The 20,597-nt window shown below is 45.1% G+C and overlaps 1 protein-coding gene across 1 annotated transcript in view; it reads right to left on the minus strand.

The window, feature by feature from the left end:
• The window catches only part of LOC111150878 (phospholipase D family member 5), a 378,454-nt gene that overhangs the window by 168,406 nt on the left and 189,451 nt on the right, over nt 1-20,597 (minus strand). Inside the window, exon 3 of the mRNA XM_022508546.1 lies at nt 14,412-14,580. Coding sequence (XP_022364254.1) covers nt 14,412-14,580 — 169 coding nt within the window. The remainder of the gene's footprint in view (nt 1-14,411; nt 14,581-20,597) is intronic.

The following is a 20,597-nucleotide window of genomic DNA, read 5'->3' on the forward strand; positions in this document are numbered from 1 at the left end:
GAGAGTTTGTGCCCTAGGCTGAGTTAAGAAGGAAGGCAAGAAAAAGTGGTCCAGGTCTGAGCGCGAAGAGGAGGTTCTTGTAAACCTGGATGCAATTTGGACCCAGTCTGGAAAGCTCCGTGGATCTGAGGGATTTTACATAGCAAAGAATATAACTGCATTTCTGTTTTTCTGTTCTAAAAGAAACCTCTGGGTGGCTCAGTTGGTTAAGCATCAGACTTGGTTTTGGCTCAGGTCGTGATCTCAGGGTCATGAGATCCAGCCCCGCATTGGGCTCTGCACTGGGCGTGGAGCCTGTTTAAAGATGCTCTTCTTCTGCCCCTCCTCCCCCAACTCACGGATGCTCTAAAATAAATAAATCATTAAAAAAATAGTAAGATCCTGATGACAAATTGGAGAAGGACTAGTATAGGGCAGGGCTGGAGGCTGAATGGGGAATCAGGTTGGCGCACGGTCCAGTGGGAGGTAATGTGGACTGGGACAGAGCATGTCCAAGATAATCAGAAAAATGGGAAGATCTCGGGCATTTATGGGATAGCACAGTGATGAGCTCCATGGCTAGGCTTGGGCTGGGGGGAAACAGTAGAGCCAGGGAAGGTGGCCAGAGGCCCCAGAAGCTCTGCCAACATGGCTGTGGAACATGGAATTCCTCATCCAAAGTGAGAAAGTGGTGGCCTGCACAGGAGTTCATAAGCGTCCTGAAGTCGGGGATCAGTCACAGCTTTGGGAAGTCAGGCAGTGCCACATGTCCAGCATCTTAGAGAATGCCCGCCTCGTGGGCAATGAGCAACAAGGCTCACCGGCCCGCCACCAGCAAGAGGATCTGCTAGGCAGGCCTGCAAGCCGCCAGGCCACTCATTAATCCAGGTTCCATCCCACTCAGGGGCTTAATTATTCTGAACAGTTACTCATCAAGGACTTGCCTAACGACAGCACAATTATGTGCCCCGTGGGCAGGAACACGGCCACCCCTGTCGGCGGCTGAGAGATGAAGACAGAGTGAATAAGCTCATGTTGCCAGTAACAGGCCAGGAAACAGCAAGGACTTCACAGTGGGAGCGGCATGTTTGTGACAGGGACCTGGGCAGCTGGATATCTACAGTAGCTGGAAAGTATCTTTTGGTGTGTGTGGGGGGTAGAGCGCTCCAGCATCACCTCTAGCTGCAAAGGGCACAAAGTGATGTCACTTTGGCGGCATGGTCAGCCATGTCTGGAGGCAGGTGGATGGCACAGCTGGTCAGCACCCTCGGCTTCAGAAAACGCAGAGGGGACAGGCAAGGGCATAAGCCTGACACTCCAGCTCTTTCCCAATCACTTGTTCTGAGTGGGTGGTGGGCCCCACACTGCACGAAGGCAGACTTCCTTTAGGTCCTCACTCCCGACGACTCCCGCTCCCCCTGCCCGTAACCACTAGCGCGCCCTACACACTCCCTGAAAATCCTACAGTCTTAAGGAAGCAGCTTCACCTCCTTAGCCCTCTGATCCCAAGTTAATGAGCAAAAAGAAAATGTTTTGCACAAAGGTATTTCCTGTAGTGGAAGTTCTTCAGGAAAAGAAGGATCAAAAAATAGATAACAAGTCCAAGAGGAAAGAGCTATGTCAATTTAATTCACTACCCTGCATATCATGCAGCCAATTTAAAATAAGGTTTAAAACGTTAAAATAATGTAAAGGTGCTTATGGTGTAATGTTAAATTCAAAATCAAGATATACATTTCTTTGTATAATAGGAGTATAGGTATGTAATTACACATAAAATATCAAACTTAAAAAAAATTTTGTTGATGGTCCCATGGTGGATTGTGTTTTTCTCATCATTTCTCTAGTTTCTAAATTTTCTATAGTGCGATGCTATTACTACTATAATGAGGGGGAAAAAATCCAACTCATCCTTTTTCAAAGAAAGTTGCAAAAACATATATTGGCCAATGGGACCCAGGAAGCTCAGCAAGAAGGTCTAGAGAGACATTTAGGCGAGAATTTAGGCAAGCAAATCTAAGATCAGACCACTTAAAAAGAAAAATCATTATTTAATCCAAATAATTGGGAAGAGTATCTTGGGGTTCATGATTTATTCATGCCTCTATGATTGGATTTAAAAAGAATCAGAGAGGTTAAACTCTTGGTAATCATAGCACTTATGAGTTTATATGAGAATGATGATTTCCCTTGGAAATATATTGGAAGGCAAGCAAGAGCATAATTAGGATCACTCAACAGATGAGGGCAGAGAAGCACAGGGAAGCAGCAGGAATTTACCAGGAAAGAGCAGCACTGAGGGAGAACCAGAAGCCACAGGAGCAGGAGAGCTCGCTGAGCCACCAAGAGCCGAGGACAGCCTTCCCTGCCTGCTCACTGCTGGTTCCAACTGCTGTTCTCTCTCTCTGCGCTCTCATCACCCATTTCTCCATCTCCTTCACTCAACTTTGAGTTCCACAGTGGGTTGCTCATTTGACTTTGCATCCTCAGCAAACACAGTACCTTGCTAAATATTTGTGCAACAAAGGCCCATGCAAAAATCATTCCAAGGCCACATTTCCAATGCAAGAATGCTAATTTGGAAGCTTCTGCTGAGTGTTGATTTTGTGGAACAGGGAAGAGATGCTATTTTGCAAAAAAGAGACACCCTTTCCATCAGGTTGTGCTATTTTCATGCTGACACTGCATACCAGGAGCTTGACTGAAATCATATTTAGCCTAGAGATGTGAGGGCTGGAGAGGAATTTACGGTTTCAAAGCTCAAAGCAATCACTGGGCTCCCTTCTCTTCCAAGCCACATGCTAGACAATAAAGCTACAGTAATAATACATGACACATGCTCCAGAGACCACGAAGGTGAGGAATATTCCAGTAGAAGCTGCCACCATTTTATATCATTGCGGAGAGAACAAGTGGGACAAAAGGGTTAAACTGAAACAGAGAAAACTGGGTCCACAGACCAGATGGGAAGGGACCAGTGTGGGCCTGCCGTGAAATCTACAAGAACCAGACACTTTATTGGGCTGGGGTGGTTTTAAAACAGGGATACTCAATCCTGGCTTCCAAGTCATCTTTTTAAAAAGTATCAAAGCCTGAGCCCCTCTCCAGATCCTCTAACCTAAGTGTCTGGGGGTGGCCTGAGCATCAGTATGTTCTAGAAGCACGCCTGGTGATGCTGACAGGTAGTCATGGTTGAAAACTGCCCTCTTGGGACTGGAGGGTAAGATCTCCCTGAAAATATGCACATTTCTCTTTCTTCCTCCTTCACCTACATCCTGAACCTCCTTTAACAGAAGTTGAGAGCTTGACGGACAACATAAAGTTATTCCAGCTCTCAGATGACACAGGAAGCAAGGTAAATTTGAAGTAAATTTGAAACTAACTGCCCTTCTCCAGAAAAACAAAAATAAAAATGAAAACAGCAACTCTCTTTTATGAGCTCCATTATCTGTTCTTTTATAAACATGATCTAAATCAGATTTATAGAGACATCAAAGGAGACTGGCATTATTATATCCATTTTATAGATGAGTTAATTGAGGATCGGATGAGTTATGACCTTTGCCCAGTGTGGCCACAGGTACTAAACTACAGGTCACGTCAGACGCCTTTGGTACCAAACCCTGCAATCTTCCCAGGGGAGTCTGGGTCTCCTGAGGAATGCTGCTTGGGTGCCTTTTCTACAGAACCAAACCCTGAGAACTGAAAATAAACAAAATAATGAATTCTAAACCGAGCCAACTAACAGAACATTAGTATGCATCCTAATTTTGTATTCATTAATTTACACGTTTTATTTTTCCTTATATCCCTGCTTAAAAAAAAAAAAATACAGCAAGAAGTTGGCCATCATATAGTAGAAATGCAAGCAAGCCCCCAGTTCCACAACAGAACAAAGGATGAAATGTGTTTTCCAGGTAGTAACAGAAGATTCTGTTCTCTCTGGCTGCCTCACACCAACCTACTAATTACAATACACCAATCTCTTAATTGCAACAGTATCAAAGAATTTTAATCACTTAAAAAATCCAGTCTCCACCAACCACGCTCATCTCCTTTAAGACCAAATGAAAAGCAGGAACTGTTGTGATTTTTCCCTAGACTACAAAAAAATTCAGGGAAAAAAAAAAAAAAGAAATTCCAATTAAACATTATGATGAGGCTGCAAAAGTACTGGGTACTTTTCTGACTTTTACACGGGAGTGACCCTGACAAAAACAGGATTGTCCTGGTTCCAGAAATACCCCTGTGTTGCTGACTGTGGACACTGACTGTATGCATGAGGAATGAAAGAATGAAGTCTCCTTCACTACTTGGGAAGGGAATGGACCCACTTTGGGACAGGAGGAGTGAGAAAGACAGGAAGAATGGAAGAGATGTGGAGAGCACAGAGCCCTAGCTGACCCCTTCAGACGACAGGTTTCCTGGGACAGCTTGAATCATACAGTGATTCTAATAGAAAATGTTAATAATACCATTTATGAACCAGCTATGAACATGGCTATGAAACCAATGGGACAAGGAAGAGGTTTCTAAGTTAGGTACAACAAAAGTCCTTGGCTGTTGGTTAGCCCACATCTTTAGTCCATTAGGAGGAATACCGCTAGCAAGGAAAGCAAAGGCTACAGGAGGGACCAACTAAGTCACACTCGGCTACAATACCCTGGTCCAGACAGCAGAACGCGTCCCATCAACACCAAGGTGAGATCTCTCAATGTTGCCTGGGTGTAGGGTCTTCAATTTAAAACCAAAACAAGGAACAGAAAACCAACCAACTGATCAATCAGCAAAAATCAGAAGTGGCCACAGGTTTGAGAAGACTACATGACTTCTTCTGGGTTCAAAATTCAAGATATCATACACAGGTGTACATGAGCAGATGGACAGAAGCAAGACGGTGTGGTTGTATGTTTGTGATTTTGTACTTAATGGACTTAATAAATGAAATCTACAATTGTATATTTAAAGATAATTTGCATAATCCTTCTTATCTACCCAGAGCTTCATATTTTTAGAAACTGTTTCTCTTTTAATTTGATGGAACCATCCCTGTTTCCAGCGGAGTGGAAAGCATATAAGACAAACTCATTATCTGTTAGTAAAATCAAACTGATTTGAGCTGGAGCTGCAGTGTGCATGCAAATAACATTTGTGAGCTTAACAAACGCATGGTAAAACGGCCAAACACTGTTCTATGCTCTTCACATACATTAACTAGTGCAATCTACACAGCAGCCTACAAGGCAGGCTCTGGGACCCTGGTCTTGCTGATGAGGAAACTGAGGCCTAAAGCTCAGCATCTTACTCAAGGTCACACAGTGGATAAGTAGATAAAAAGGAACCTGAGCCACACCCTCCTCACTCACCTCTACCTTCTTCTGCCTACTACCTACGGTGTAGAGATAGGATCCTGGCTTGAACTCTCCCACACGACCCATGGCTCCCCAAACTTTCATTCGTGGTACCACTAAATTGAGCGAATACCACCCCGTTTTTTTTAATCAGAATTTTTCAAAATTAATTGTAATGTACCATGAATTGGCAATCATGACTCACGGTAGACAAGTAACTAACGGATTCCATATAAAGGCATCTCAAACATTCAGTTGCTGCAGCCCATTAATTATTTCATTTGGTTTCTGACAACGAACTTGCAGAGAACAGGGATTTTTTTTTCCCCCCCAATGAATCAGGTAGTTCTGAAATCATCACATTTCCTGGCTTTTCCCAAACAGTCTTGATTTCATAAATCCCCACTACCTTAGCCCATAAATTAGCAATCACACGGTCCTAGAAATTTCATTATTTCGGGGTCTAAATTCATCATCCAGACAGAAAGAAACAAAAATCCTTTGCCCAACCACGTACTTTGATCACATTTTAAAATATGGTTACCATGGAAACACAGAGATCACTAGCCTTGACCTGGCTCTCACACACAGGAAAGTCACGGAAGGAAACATACAATAGTAGCGCAAGGTGGAAAAGACGAGAGTTTTTCAGGGTAGGAACTGAAACAGCAACCTCTTAGAACTACAGATCAAAACTGCATTTTTAACGAATGTGTTTATACACACACACACAAATCCAACATTCATCATCCTGTGGATCATGACCACCACACCCTCTGCTGAAATTGCTTCTCACCCAGAGAAGACACAGATGTCCTGTGCCATGCTGATCTGTGTCCCTTTTCTGCTGAGCTGGGGCCTGGCTGCTACCCAGTGCCCATTTCTCAGGGTATTTTGCTTACGGTATTCTTTTGTATTATTACATATTATAATGAGTAGATGGACTGAACCTCAGTTACGGCTCCTGTTCATTCATGTGTCATGTATGGCTTCCATGTAGGACATTTAAGGCTCAGTTGGTTTAGAAGTAAATGCCGTGTTTGACTCTTTTAACTCCTCAAAATAAAAACCTTTTAAAAAAACATATTCAGGGAAAACAAGCTGTGAACCTGGGTCAATTTGCATTATATTGGAACATCTTTAAAAAAAACTTCAGATTTTCTCACTTGGGTTATTAGGGTGTGAAAGTTTTTTTAGCATCTTTTTAAGAGTGCAACAAGCCAATCAATGACTACATCACAGTATTTATAAGGTCTCAATAAAAACAAAAGCATGCTCACAAGTCCAAAGATTAGCCACCCAAACTCTGAAAGGAATTTTTTGGGGGAGGGGGGGCAATATAATTGTATTGAGGACACTGCATTTTCTACTCTCAAGATAGTGCTTATAAAGTACAATGTTATTTCCTTTCCTCACACACATAATCCATGTTCACATACCAAGAATGTCCCATTTTTTACTATAGCAGCTCAACTTTAAAACTGCCATGGGAATTTATTACAAATTTGGGTCCTTTGTTGTTTTGTGCAGAACAATGTTAAGTATTAAATCCAGAGTCTTGAATCTCCTATTGCATTTGAAAGGTAAGATCAGGTAAAATTTAAAACAAACGGGCATTCAGCTGGTACCTTCTTTTTTTTAGTAATGGTAAAACTTAGTGGCCTGAAGGTAACAGAATCTGGGGTCCTTACTGCACCTGGAGAAACAAGTTGGTGGTTAAGGACCTGCTTTCAAGACTTGGGTCCTGGCCTCGTTCTGGACTTCTGCAAGATTACCCTCCACTGGCAGGAGGGCGGGGAGGACAGAAGGGAACCAGCTTCTTTCAAAATAATCTTAAAAACCCAAGACATGTGGTACTTAGACAAGTTCTCCTGGGTCCCTTTGCAAACACTGCTCTAGAGGTCAAGGGGGACATGAAGGAAGATGGGACATGGAGCTAATCAGGCTCCAAGAACCATTTCTAGTCTACAGGCTTGCTTGCTCTCTCTTCACTTTTATGTATTCGTTTTTCTTTTAAGATTTTCCCGTTCACAAAATCTATAAAGAGCTTAGCAAACTCAACACCCAAAGAACAAATAATCCAATCAAGAAATGGGTAGAGGACATGAACAGACATTTCTGCAAAGAAGACATCCAGATGGCCAACAGACACATGAAAAAGTGCTCCACATCACTCAGCATCAGGGAAATACAAATCAAAACCACAATGAGATCCCAGCTCACACCAGTCAGAATGGCTAAAATTAACCAGTCAGGAAACGGCAGATGCTGGCAAGGATGTGGAGAAAGGAGAACCCTCCTACACTGTTAGTGGGAATGAATGCAAGCTGGTGCAACCACTCTGGAAAACAGCATGGAGGTTCCTCAAAAAGTTGAAAATAGAGCTACACTATGACCCAGCAATCGCACTACTGGGTATTTACCCCAAAGATACAAATGTAGTGATCCGAAGGGGCACGTGCACCCAAACATTTATAGCAGCAATGTCTACAATAGCCAAACTATGGGACGAACCTAGATGTCCATCAACAGATGAATGGATAAAGAAGATGTGGTATATATATATACAATGGAATACTATGCAGCCATCAAAAGAAAGCAAATCTTGCCATTTTCGATGACGTGGATGGAACTAGAGGGTATTATGCTTAGCAAAATAAGTCAATTGGAGAAAGACAACTATCATATGATCTCCCTGATATGAGGAAGGGGAGATGCAACGTGGGGTGGTTGGGGGTAAGAAAAGAATAAATGAAACAAGATGGGATCGGGAGGAGACAAACCATAAGTGACTCTTAATCTCACAAAACAAACTGAGGGTTGCTGGGGGGAAGGGTAGGGAGAGGGTGGTGGGGTTATGGACATTAGGGAGGGTACTTTTACCCCTGGGGCTAATAATACATTATATGTTTATAAAAAAATAAAAAATTAAAAAAAAAAAAAGAATTTTAAAATACAAAAAACAAAAAAAAAAAGAAAGAAAAAAAGATTTTCCCGTTCATCCTAGTGGAACGGATTCAACTCTGCTAGGATCTCAGCACCATGAGGGAAGGGATCTCAATCTTGTCCCCTGCTGTATCCCATACACTCTCAACAGGGCCTGCACAGAGGGACCTCAGCAACACCTGATGGCTTATTTTGATCATTTGGCCCTTGAGAGGGTCAAATGTGATCATGTAAAATACTATGAAGGCATGAATAGAATTCTTGCAAATACGTTATTAATCTAAGAACCGCCCTTTCATTTACACTTTATGTCTCAAAGCTAATGCTGGCCTGACTCGCCAGAGCGCAAACCTGTTTGTGGACTCTTATTTCCCCGTGGGGCTTGTAAGTTCTAGAAGCCTGGCGCCCACATAAAATGCTAACACTTCTGTGGGACGGAGGCAGGCAGGGCAGACATTCTAATTTGTATCATCTCGGTTTCTGTTGTTTTCCCCTCGCTTTTTTAAAAAACAGAAGTAGAGCTGGTGAATAACATTCGCTTCAGCTGTGCAACGTGGGGCTTCAACAATTCACACATTCGACAGTACATACCGCAAGTCCAGAACCATCCTTCACCACACAACGCAATTGTTACGATGTCACTGACTATAGTCCCACTGCTGTACTCTATACCCCCATGACTTCCTGATTTTATAACTGCGAGTCTCTATCTTTAATCCCCTCCCCCTCCTCTGCCCATCCCCCACCTTAAAGCCCACAGTCCAGACCTGTGCTCGAAGGGCGGAGAGAGCATCATCACTCGGCCAACAACGGACCAGACTGGAGGACGAGGAGAGCCTCCACCATGGTACTCAGCACGGACAAGCCGCAGGGATGGAAGAACTGTTCCCCAGATCGCTCTCACAGCGGGTTTAAATCCACTTAACGTGGGAGCAAGTGAAGCCTCTCGCTCCTTCCCGTCTGCGCATGCGGGGCCCTCCTCGTCTGCGCATGCGGGGGCCCTCCACGTCTGCGCATGCGGGGGCCCTCCACGTCTGCGCATGCGGAGCTCTCCTCGTGCAGACTCGGGCAATTACACCACGCGCCTGCAGACACCGACTGCTTTGAATCTGCAAGGCGCCTGGTGCTGTGAGAGGTCCAAGAAGTCCGAGGGGCAGCCAAGAGGCGTCTCCTTGGAGGGAGCCCTAGGGCCCTACCAGAAGACCTCAGTTCTAACCGGGCTCCTTCCTGCAGGGGTGAGTGTGAGCTCAATCACAGCAAGGTTATTGGCAGTAAATTGAAAAATTCCATTGTGGCCAGGAGGCAGGTTGTTGGAGTGACCCGAACAAAGCTTCCAGGCGCAGTCTTCTTTCCACAAGAGTAATGCCCACCTGAAGCCACGCGACCTACAGATATTCTCTTCTTGACCGAACTCCAGCCAGGCTCCCTCTGAGCCCTCTTCTTCCCCTGGGCTCGACCTTGCTTTGTAAAAACTGTGGGCTCTCAGCACAAAGGATCTCATCCATCCCGCCCAGAGGTCCCTCCCCTCCCTCATTTAAAAGGCCTGAACAAAATGCTAACAGTTTTTAACAGCTCAAGGCCACGCCCCAGGATGACCCCGCCCCCTTAAGGTGCCCACTTCAGAAAGCTCAAAAAGGCCCAAAAGAAGTTGCTGTTTGTTCCCGCCAACACCTGACCAGAGGGCCTCTGTCTCCCAGTCTCGGTAGGAGGCGAGGAACCTAACTTTGATAAGCACCAGTTAGCAAACCCCAGATGGGCTTCCTATGGGCCAACCCCCCTCCCCACTTTTTATAAACCTCTACTTCCCTGGTCCCCTTTAAGCCCCTGCTGTCCCCCACCCCATTCCCTCATTCTCCCTAAAAAAATGTTCCATCATCTCTATATAAATCTGAGTTCTGAAGTTCAGTTCACTCGGGCCCTCTTCCCTTTTGCGAAAATACATCCCGTTTCAAATCTGTCCTTAGAACATTAACCAGTGTCTGGCTCTGTTTTGTTTGACACAATCCATTCGAGTATTGGGCAAATACCTCCTGAGCACCTAGGACGCACCCAGCGTCACACCTGGCACTGTTATTCAAAGCAGACCCAGACCCTCATTCATGCTCCCTGGGCAGAACAGAATTCTGACCATGAACTAGGACCCAGCCTTTCTGTGGCCCATCTTCTACCCCATAGCATGAGTGCCGAGGAGGGCTGGCTAGCCTTATGGCCAAAGGGGATAGTTCAGAACATTTCAAACATTTCTGAGCATAGGAATCAGCTTGGGATCTCGTTGAAATGGAGATCCTGAATCAGGTAGGGCTGGGATGAATCCTGAGAATCTGCATTTCTCATAAGATTCCAGGGAATAAAGATGCTTCTGGTCCCAGGGCCAAATGTTGAGTGGCAAGAGTTTGGCTCACCCAGGAAGGATTAGGGTAAAAGCAAGGAGAGGCCGGAAGTCCTCAGGTAGCTTTTGAGACTGATGTCCATCTATACCCTTCATCCAGGGACTCTACTTATCTGTAAAGCCATGTGAGCGCCCCTGCTCCACTGGTTTGAACTACCATGCCGCAGTCCCCAGAGCCACCTGCCTGGACTACCAGATGCTTCGCTTAGTGACTCAGTCCCAGAATCAACCTGAATCCTGCAAATGGATTTAATGGCTGCCCTGAGCAATACTGTAGGTTCCCTGGGACCCCCAAGCTTCAACTCCCAGTCTAGACTGATTACAGAAATCCTGGAAGCGAACCGAGATTGAGGGCAGAGTCAGAGAGAAATAGTAGTCACTGGGAAAAATAAAGCCTGTTAGCAAAGATCACTTTGTAGCTGGGGAGAAAAATCCATCATTCCGGGGGCACCGCATTTCAGAAAAGAGTTCTACTGGGTCACCAAGTCCAAGCGTAAATGCCAATCTTCCCCCTGTGTGTTTGGCACCCCATAGCTCTTCAGGGATGCCCATGAGGTTGACAGCCTGGGGTCCACACAGCATGGACACCTGTGCAGGTCTAGGCCCCAGCATAGGGCACGGCTCAGTGAGTCAAACTAAAGCTTGCAGTTCTTGCTAAATTCGGTGGAATGAGCTGGTCTTGTCCCGGACAAAGGAAAGACAACTTGAACTATCTCCCACTTACACCATCAAACCTGCGATGGTAAACTGTTTTGAGTTTGCTGCCAACAATCTCCCTTTGCTGAACTGGCGTGCTTCTCCTAGACTCTCTTGCCCCTCCCGTGGACGTGGGCTGCTGACCTTGTGAACTTGCTCTGGCTAACAGAATGCGGCCAAAGTCATATTCTAGGAGCCCAGGAATTCAGAGGTCCTGCAGTTTTCACTCTTATCCTCTGGGGATCCAGCAGCCCGCTAGAAAGCCAGGGTTAGCTTATTGAGTGATGAGCGTCCACTTGGGGTGAACGAGAGCTGGCCAGTCCCCAGAGAGCCAGCCCAGACTCAGCCACTATCCCAGCCAAACACAACCGCATGAGTGGTCCCACCCAATACCTACTGGGGCACAAACTGTGTGTCCTGCTCATGGAATCATAGGAAATAATACTCGGTAAGTTTTGGAGTTGCTCGTCTTGCCACAGCGGATTAAGGAAGCATATCTAGTGTAGCAAAAACATAAGCCACATGACACAGTCTTTGGGATTGGGTGATTGTGGATGCTGGAATCTCATTCCCACTCAAGGCTGGAGGAACAGGAAAGAAATGGATCTGGAGCCTCGAGGGAGTAAGAGTGGGCTACTTGGCAACATTGCCACCTGCCCTAAAGCAGAAAACAGAAAGGGTGTCTAATGGGTTTGGGGACCTGGCTAAGAGGATGGTTCAGGCAGGTTATCAAAGTGTTAGTGGTCTATGGTAAGAAGCACTGTTCTGTTTTCATGCAGAAGTATGAGAAAATGTAGAGAATCTAGAAGACTCTCGATTCAACAAAATACTCTCCAAGGAATAAAGAGCCTCAGGGTAAAGACAAAACAGCAGTCGTGGCAGGAAGATTCTTTGTCAAGGTTTCAGAAAGACTGAAAGTGGCGGGTGGTTCACAGGCCCCCTTGGCCAGATGAAGAGCTCCCAGAAACTTTATAAGGGGCAGGTCCTAAAGCATCCTGAATCACAGTCCAAAGCAGAGAAGACCCACTGCCAAGAGTTTGGAGTCAGGGTTTTTGCTACGAGAGTGGTTTATGACTGGATACAAATTAAGTTTACAAAGGCTGAAGGGATTGGACCTTTTGGTTAAAAAAAAAAAAGAGAGAACAGAGCTGCTTTAAAATGAACAGAGGTCCTCTGGGGCCTCAGTTTCTACCAGCAGGAAGTCAACTAAGACAGTTGGAAGCAAACACAGGCTATTTCTTATGGAAAAGAAAGAACAACACAGAGGGGAGCAAAGAGCTTCATAGATTAGGAAAGCACACCCAGGGAGCAGAACTAGATCCTAGGCCAGCAGCATTCCCAGTTCTCTGAGCTTGGAAGCCTGGCGTGCTGGGCTGGGCTGGATTTCAAAACTGCTATGGGCTCAGGACTTGTCTGTGCTCTCCATCCCCACCTCACCACTTAAACCAAAGGGTGTACTATGGTTATCTTATCCTGCCTCCCCGTTAGAGGTCGGGAGTGTGTGTGTTGGGAGACATAGGACTTGTCTTCTAGTTCACAGGTTTCTAAATCAAGAAAAGCCCCTACAAGGAGGCTCAATCTGATTCAGACCTGGTGCAGAGGAGGAGACCCTGAACTTTGAGCCTTTGCTATAATGGGGGAGGGCGGTGAGGATTGCATTTAGTAAGTGGAAGAGATCTGGATTGCGATGGCCAGAGTGGACTATGGCATATAATTTCCATCTAAGAGGCCTGCCAACAACTCTTCTTCCTCCTGTATAGATGCTACTCCTCCCACCTTGAATCATGACCTGTTTTGAGCAATAGAATGGGATAGAAGCAGCTGTGATCCAAGAGCCCACATCTTAAAAGGCCTCATACTTTCTGCTTTGGGCCTTTTACGATATAACCACCCCCTTAAGCCACCCCAAGTTCAGGCTTGCTTATGGAATGATGAGAGACATATGCAGAGAGAGGTCCGGGTGGCCCCCAGACCTTCCAGCCTGCCCCAAACAGCACGATGTGGATCCAAGATGAGTTCTCTCTGCTCAATGCCACCCAGAATCATGATCCCACTACATTTTGGAATGATCTATGCAGCAGCAAACACCTGACCTACCTGCGTAAACAGGGGAGGGAGAAAAGTGCAGCACACAATTAGTAAATTTTTTTCTTCTTCAGTATGGCCTTTGTGAGTTTTGGTGTTTTTTTTTTAAACCTATTTTCTAATTTCCTTTGATTTTAAAATAGTACAACTGAATGAAAGGTTTGAAAGCACCAATGAGGTAGTGATTATAGGCTTAGTGCCAACACATTTTATATACGGTGACAGAACTGATTTTCTCCGTGACCCAGATAGGACATGTACGTGAAGACCAGTGCTGGAAAACTTGGGTAGGAGAGCCTGGGTAGCTTAGTGTTCTTGTGATCATACCAGCACAAATTACAAGAAACCAAACAAAAAACTGCTAAAGAGAACCAGGATCCCTTTCCTATCTCCAGGACACTTCGTTCAGAAATCATTTAGATCATTTCAGCAGACTTCTCAAGGCTGTTCTTGGAATTAACACATTTCTCTCTCCTCTTCACTCAAACGGGACAGAGCCAAGAATATACAAGTATAATGGGAAGTTCGATTCCACTATTAAAAAAAAAAAAAGTTGGCTCTGGGTCCTCCAGGCGAAATATTAACCACATAAATGCCTCAGCAAGCAGGCATGGGGTTCATGCCATGAGCATGCAGGTGGAGCAAAGCAGAATTCCGGGGCGTGCTGTCAACGGATACCATGGTGTGAACAGCGTCCCCCAAAATGGTCCAAACCAACAGAGAGCCTAGAGTATGCACAGACGAAACACGAGTTTGCCCTTGAAAACCTGGCATTCTAGCAGGAGCTGAGCAGACACATGATCAACGAAGGCACATACACATGAACGCGATGATGTACGGGTACCGTGGGTGGGGGAGGTAGACTGAAAAAGAGACCTTGAACTAGAGAAGTGAAGGCAAGAAACATGAAGGCACGGGAGATGCACGTAAGTAAAATCATCACACACAGAGAGGATGCAGCTTACCTGACATGCTGATGGATGACTGTGGTTGAGATCCCAATGGGAAGACACTATGTCAACAGACTTTTGGGCCATGTTGAGTAAGTTCATCCAGCCTTGGAAAAGTGATAAGTGAAATGGTGCATTTTCTGAATAGTTAAGGCCTTCAGGAATATTTTCCACCAGGGCAATTCTTAGAAAAGATTTTGAAAAACAAACAAACAAAATCTAGTCAAATTTGAAGCCACAGATCTTTATACATGCATACAGAGACATCTGGAACATACTCTACTTTTTTCGAATAGACACGTTCCTCATTATTTACATTTTCTGCCAGAGGCCTCCTACATGTCCCCTCTGCTAAACTTCCCAGCTGTGAGAATTTAGATGCTCTGGTTTTCTCCAGGTTTTGCTCATATTTCAGAAAATCACTGCAAATGTCCTAAAGTCCAGTTTCTGACTAGCTTTGAAAAAAATTCAGAGCTTCTTACACAAGCAACTTCCTCTAGTAATATATTCCTTTTTTTCCTATAGCCATGCAATTCTTACATACAAGAGCACTTCTGCGAGCTACTTTCGGCCATAAGTTACATTTCGCATACCTCATTTCTAGGACAAGGTTGGGCGTATATAGAACTAATTTTGAAACAAATATTATGAGTTTTTTACTACTGGAAAATAAAAATAATACATACTATTATTATTGCTTAGTATCTACTGATGCTTCCCAGCCCCAAAGCATAAAATGATACGAGGAAACATTCAAAACCTGCCTGTGGGAGGATTTTAACAAGGTGGGTGATAAGGAATGGATAAAATAATCACAATAATCAAAACTTAAATAAGATACAACAAAAGCATCCCAATAAATGTGTTTTGTCCTTTGATACTCCCATGCATATTAACAATACATCCACTGTCCTGTTTCTGGTCAGTATGCAGGTGAAGACAGTGTGGTTTTCACTCCTGAGTTAGCCAGCGGACACATAATATTTAAATAAAGGACTGAACTATTTTTCCCATTTCAGAAATGGAAATTATCCTGCAACTCTTGATGAAAAACTGCACACCTGTAAATGCTCCCAGTAAAGAGATCCGTTTCATTCGTGGCTATGCCTCCACTGTGCTGGGAACATAATCAGGGCTCAAGAAATACCTAAAGAATGAATTTCAACTTCCAACAGGGAACCTGGCACTCCTCACTAAAACCTTTAGCTGTCTCTCCTAATGAGACTTGTCCCATTTAGCAATTTTAGAAACAAAAGCAATAGTCTTAGTAAAAAAAAATTTTTTTTTTAGTTCTTGTGCATTTGATGACTATCACAGCTAGAATGGGGTTGGGTGTGTGACCCGGAGACTTCCACGATTTGGGGTTCCCAATCATCCCGCTGCCATCCGCAATCAAATTTAACGTTTGTTGAGGTCTGATAAGCAGAGGCCAGGCAGCACGGAAATGACTGTGACAAATATCCCTAGTCCTCTGGAATTTACAGTCTGGAGAGCTAGCCTATCTCATACATAATAATTCAAATGGGAGGCAGGCTCTATGAGGCAGTGAAACAGGAGGAGGAAGTTTAATTAGATAGATAATGCATCATCCAAAGTACGACTGTGCACGGACAGGAAAGAGAGATTAATTCTGGTTGAGGCTTGGGGGCATGGGAAATTGGAGGAGGAGGGACTTGAAATGTGTCTGTAGATGAGCTGGAGAGGACAGGAGGTCTAGGTAGAGGAAGGAGCCTGTCGAACTGGATCCTTGGATATTTGTGAGGTGAGCCTAGGAGGGGTGAGGCGGGAGGGACAGGAGCTTGTCTTGGCAGAAAGGACAGACGGCACTAGGAGGGCCCACACCGTGGCTTGGGCTGCTCTTTGGTGCGTTTGGGAGCAGCCGAGTACACCAGGGGCTCACCCGCAGGCCCACTGCCTGCCACCGGAAGGAGGAAAAGGAGACCCGGAAGTGAAAAGCCGGTAGAGCATAGACATGGCTGAGCCACCTCAGGAAGGTAAATGAGAAATCTGAATTCAGTCAGTGGGAATAAGAAGAGGCGTGCAGTCAATGCGGTTTTAGGAACCGAATCTGAAAAGATTTAGTGTTTGATGGGCTTGATGAGAAGGTGAAGGACGAACAGGCAGGAGCCAAGGGTGACTGAGATTTTCCTGTAGGGTCGACACATGGTCTCTTAAGGGGGCGACCATAACCATCTTCCACGGTCTCCTTACTGGATTCTCGCCCCTCCCAACTGTGGTCCATACGGAACTCGGGGTAATCATTTAACAATGTAAACCTTAGCTCTCTGCTGCTTGATGAACACCTCCTGCGGGCTTCCCCAGTGTCCTTAGGGTGATGCCCACCCCAGCCCCCTAAGATGGTTGGCAAGTGTTTACAACCAGTCCGGTCCTGCCTCCTCTTAGCCTCACTGAACTCAAATGCCCTCTTTCAACTTTACACCAAAGCCACACCAGACACTTCATGCAGATCTTCCCAGTCACCATTCCCACGCTACTATGTCTCAACTAACCAACACGGTCCTGATTTAAATATTACTTTTTCTGAGAGACTTCCCTACCCGCACCCCCTCCGTCCCCCCAACTAGGCTAGCTCTCCCTTATGACCAAGCCTTGCATGACTGGCTATTCCCCCTCCAACCTATTCCCTCTTGAAATTACTTGTTCAAGGCTGACTTTCCCTGATAGATGGTGGGGTGCAGGAAGGCACTGGCTCAGTATTGTAGCCCTAGTGCCTAACCTATTGCTCAGGGCACAGGAAGTAACCAAAGAATCTCTGCTGAGTGTCCCTGAAATCGGAACAACTGGAAGGATGGGGGTGTGGGGCGGATCCATTGAAAAGGACAAGAAACATGGGAAGGAGGTAGATCAAATGGACTAAGGATTGGGAGAGATTGTCAGGGGGAAGAAATGAAGAGAGAAAGCCCAAAGCCTAACATGGGGAGTATTTCTCTGTTGGTAGAGAGCAAAACGGACAGGGATTCAGAAGGGACCAACACAGAGGCAGGAAAGCAAGAGACGTCCAGGAGGATTCAGTGTTTGAGAAGCCAAGAAAAGACGAGGTTAAAAAAGGTGGAGGGAGGGGATTTTTTTTTTTTTAAATCTACTTCACAACCTTTGACAGAGGCTGATGTTTGGTATTTTTAACCTCTATCCACATTTAAAGCCCAATTATCTGTTTTAACTGAAGCATGAGGGAAAGAACCCTCAGATAATGAGCAGTTTCAGCCTCTATAACCAGATGATATGTTTTTTTAAAAGGTTCATCCATTTATTGTAGAGAGAGAAGGAGCAGGGGGAAGGGCAGAGGAAGAGGGAGAGAATACTCAAATGGACTCCACGCTAAGCGCGGAGCCCACCTCGGGTTTCAGTCCCAGAACTCTGAGATCATGACCTCAGCAGCAGCCAAGATCCAGATGCTCAACCGACTGAGCCACCCAGGTGCCCCTAGAGACTATGTTTAGAAATCAAACCAGAGAGAATCCCTCCAACAAACAAAACCAAAACAGAACAGCTGCTGATAAAGAGAAGCGACTAGTTTTGATTTCACTTCAGGGCAACAGGAAAGCTCAGGAAGAGAAGAGAAGATCCAAGAAGCCCAGACAAACGGAACAGATGGGATGAGGATGTGGAGGAAGTGCCCACCTGTCACTGGCTCTTCGCCATCCCTTTCCTCGAGGCACACCCTGCGGCACCTGGCAGGCAGACAAACAAGGATTTCCAGTCTCTTCTAGAAATCTTCAGACCAGGTGTTCTTACCCTTGGATCCATGGATAAGAGTCACAGGACTCTGTGAGCTTGATCTTTAGTCTCCTTGCTCTCTAATTGAAATACAACATTCCCCCCAGTTACGAAGACAGGCAAAACCCCACAGGAATACTAGAAGCACTTAGGAGTCCGTCCCCAGGGACAATCAGCCGACCACAGTACGGCTGCCATGGACATCTCTGAGTACTCAGCACTGCTTTGAAATTCTGGGGGTTGTCAGATCTTGTTGTTTCACGAAGAGGTAGTGCACGATATACCTTCCTCCTCCACAGATTTTTTTTTTTTTTAAAGATTTTATTTATTTATTTGATAGACAGAGATTACAAGTAGTCAGAGAGGCAGGCAGAGAGAGGAGGAAGCAGGCTCCCTGCTGAGCAGAAAGCCCGATGCGGGGCTTGATCCCAGGACTCTGGGATCGTGACCTGAGCTGAAGGCAGAGGCTTTAACCCACTGAGCCACCCAGGCGCCCCCCTCCACAGATTTTTAAAAAATATTTTGATAACTTTATTTCAGCGTTATTGGTTGCCATCCTATGTGTTTAATTTATGCATTTAAAAACACTGTTCAGGGCACCAGGCTGGCTGAGTTGGTAGAGCGGGTGACTCTTGATCTCAGGGTAGTAGGTTCAAGTCCTATGTTGGGTGTGGAGATTACTTAGAAAGAAAACTTTTTAAAAAATTCATTAATTAATTAAAAAAACATTATTCAAAGCAGGGTTCATCAGAGCGCTATACCCTCATCAGGCTGCCCGAGTGCAAAGGTCTGTGGCATAGAAGGGTTAGAGAGCATTTCCCGGCCTGAAAACGCATGTGGGACTGTATAACAGTTCTGCACATAAGAGACTTTGTTTAGGGATGCCTGGGTGGCTCAGTCAGTTAAGCAGCTGCCTTCAGTTCAGGTCATGATCTCAGGGTTCTGGGATCGAGTCCTACATCAGGCTCCCTGCTCAGTGGGAGTCTGCTTCTCCCTCTCCCTCTGCTCCTCCCCCCTGCTCATGTGCACACACACACTCTCTCTCAAATAAATAAATAAAATCTTAAAAAAAAAAAAAGATTCCGTTGCAAAGTTCCATTTACCTCTCCAACTAACAAACCCTTGAAATGAGCCATAGCCAGCCACCGTTTTACGAACGGTTGCTCATAAAATTTCAATGGAGCAACTGACATTTGGATCACACAAGGACAGTGAAATTAATTAATACGTGTCAGGGACATTCATTTGAAAGTACCAATAAAATCATTAATAAGCTAAGAACCCAAAACAGCTCAACAGGTCAGCACCAAATTAATGGCATTTTTTTTCTTTTTTATCTAAATCATGGAATTAATCCCTCCTTCTTTCTCATAAAAACCTCTTGCTTTCCCCACATGGTCATGATACTTTTCTGGATTCCTCCAGAATCTCTGAAATCCTGAGATCCCTCAGTAAAAGCCTTTGTTCTTCTTCACCCTCTCATTTTCCTCGGCCGGCATGCATCATCTACTCTTTCCTCTAATAAGATTTTTCCCCCGTTACTCAAGCCTTCGAAGTGGATAGGATTACCAAGAGAGATTTCCAAGAGAAGAGAATTGGGACAAAGCCAGTTACGAGAAACCTCTGATCACTTGCGCCTGGTAGAGAAAGTGGGCCAAAGGAGGAAGACAGAAGAAAGGCCTGGAAAGACTGAGGGGAGGAGGAGGAAAACGGCCTAGAAGCCAAGGAAACCCAAATGTATCATCATTATTTGTTTCTTACTATCAAAGTCAACTACAATTTCATACTAAGAATAAAAATAGAGACACCAGCCCAGGTCTGCAGACACACTGGTGCATGGGTAACAAATTCCAGGGAAAGCCACTGCACGAGGACCCTGCTCACCACCTCACTTCTCCTCTCCACGAGACCTGGGGACCGTGATGGCTCCTCTGTGACACAGCATTGGTCTCCCACGCCTGGCTAGAAGCCGCCTCCAGAAATCGGCTTTAAAATGACTACTTTCTGTGACCTATCATTTTATTCCCTTTAATGGCCAACAGCTGGCTATTCTCCAGGGCCTTGATCTAATTAGCGTACATACAGAACTCATTTCTGTGCACTGACAGCCCTCCCTATCCTCCTCCTTGGCAAGCAAGGCGACAAGGAGGCAGACCTCATTAAAACTCACCTCTGGGCAAATCCCTGGAATGCCCGCTTTCACGCTAACTGAACTATGCCCAAGGCTGTAACGCAGTTCTCCACACCTAACAACGAGGGGAAAAGCTGAATATACGAAGACACGATCCAGCAAAAACCTTTTTGTGCCTCTTTTTATGGTACTTTGAGATAAACTACAAATGATTTGAACTGTGAGTCCAGGGAGCTCGAGTAGAATAAACACATTTTCAAAAATGCATTTTACATTGTTAATAGATTTTAAAATAGAACTCTAGCTGTTCTTATTAATAGTATGGATGTATT

The sequence above is a fragment of the Enhydra lutris genome, unplaced genomic scaffold (assembly GCF_002288905.1).
Source record: "Enhydra lutris kenyoni isolate GAN:26980312 unplaced genomic scaffold, ASM228890v2 scaffoldscaffold24, whole genome shotgun sequence".
NCBI classification, from domain to species: Eukaryota; Metazoa; Chordata; class Mammalia; order Carnivora; family Mustelidae; genus Enhydra; species Enhydra lutris.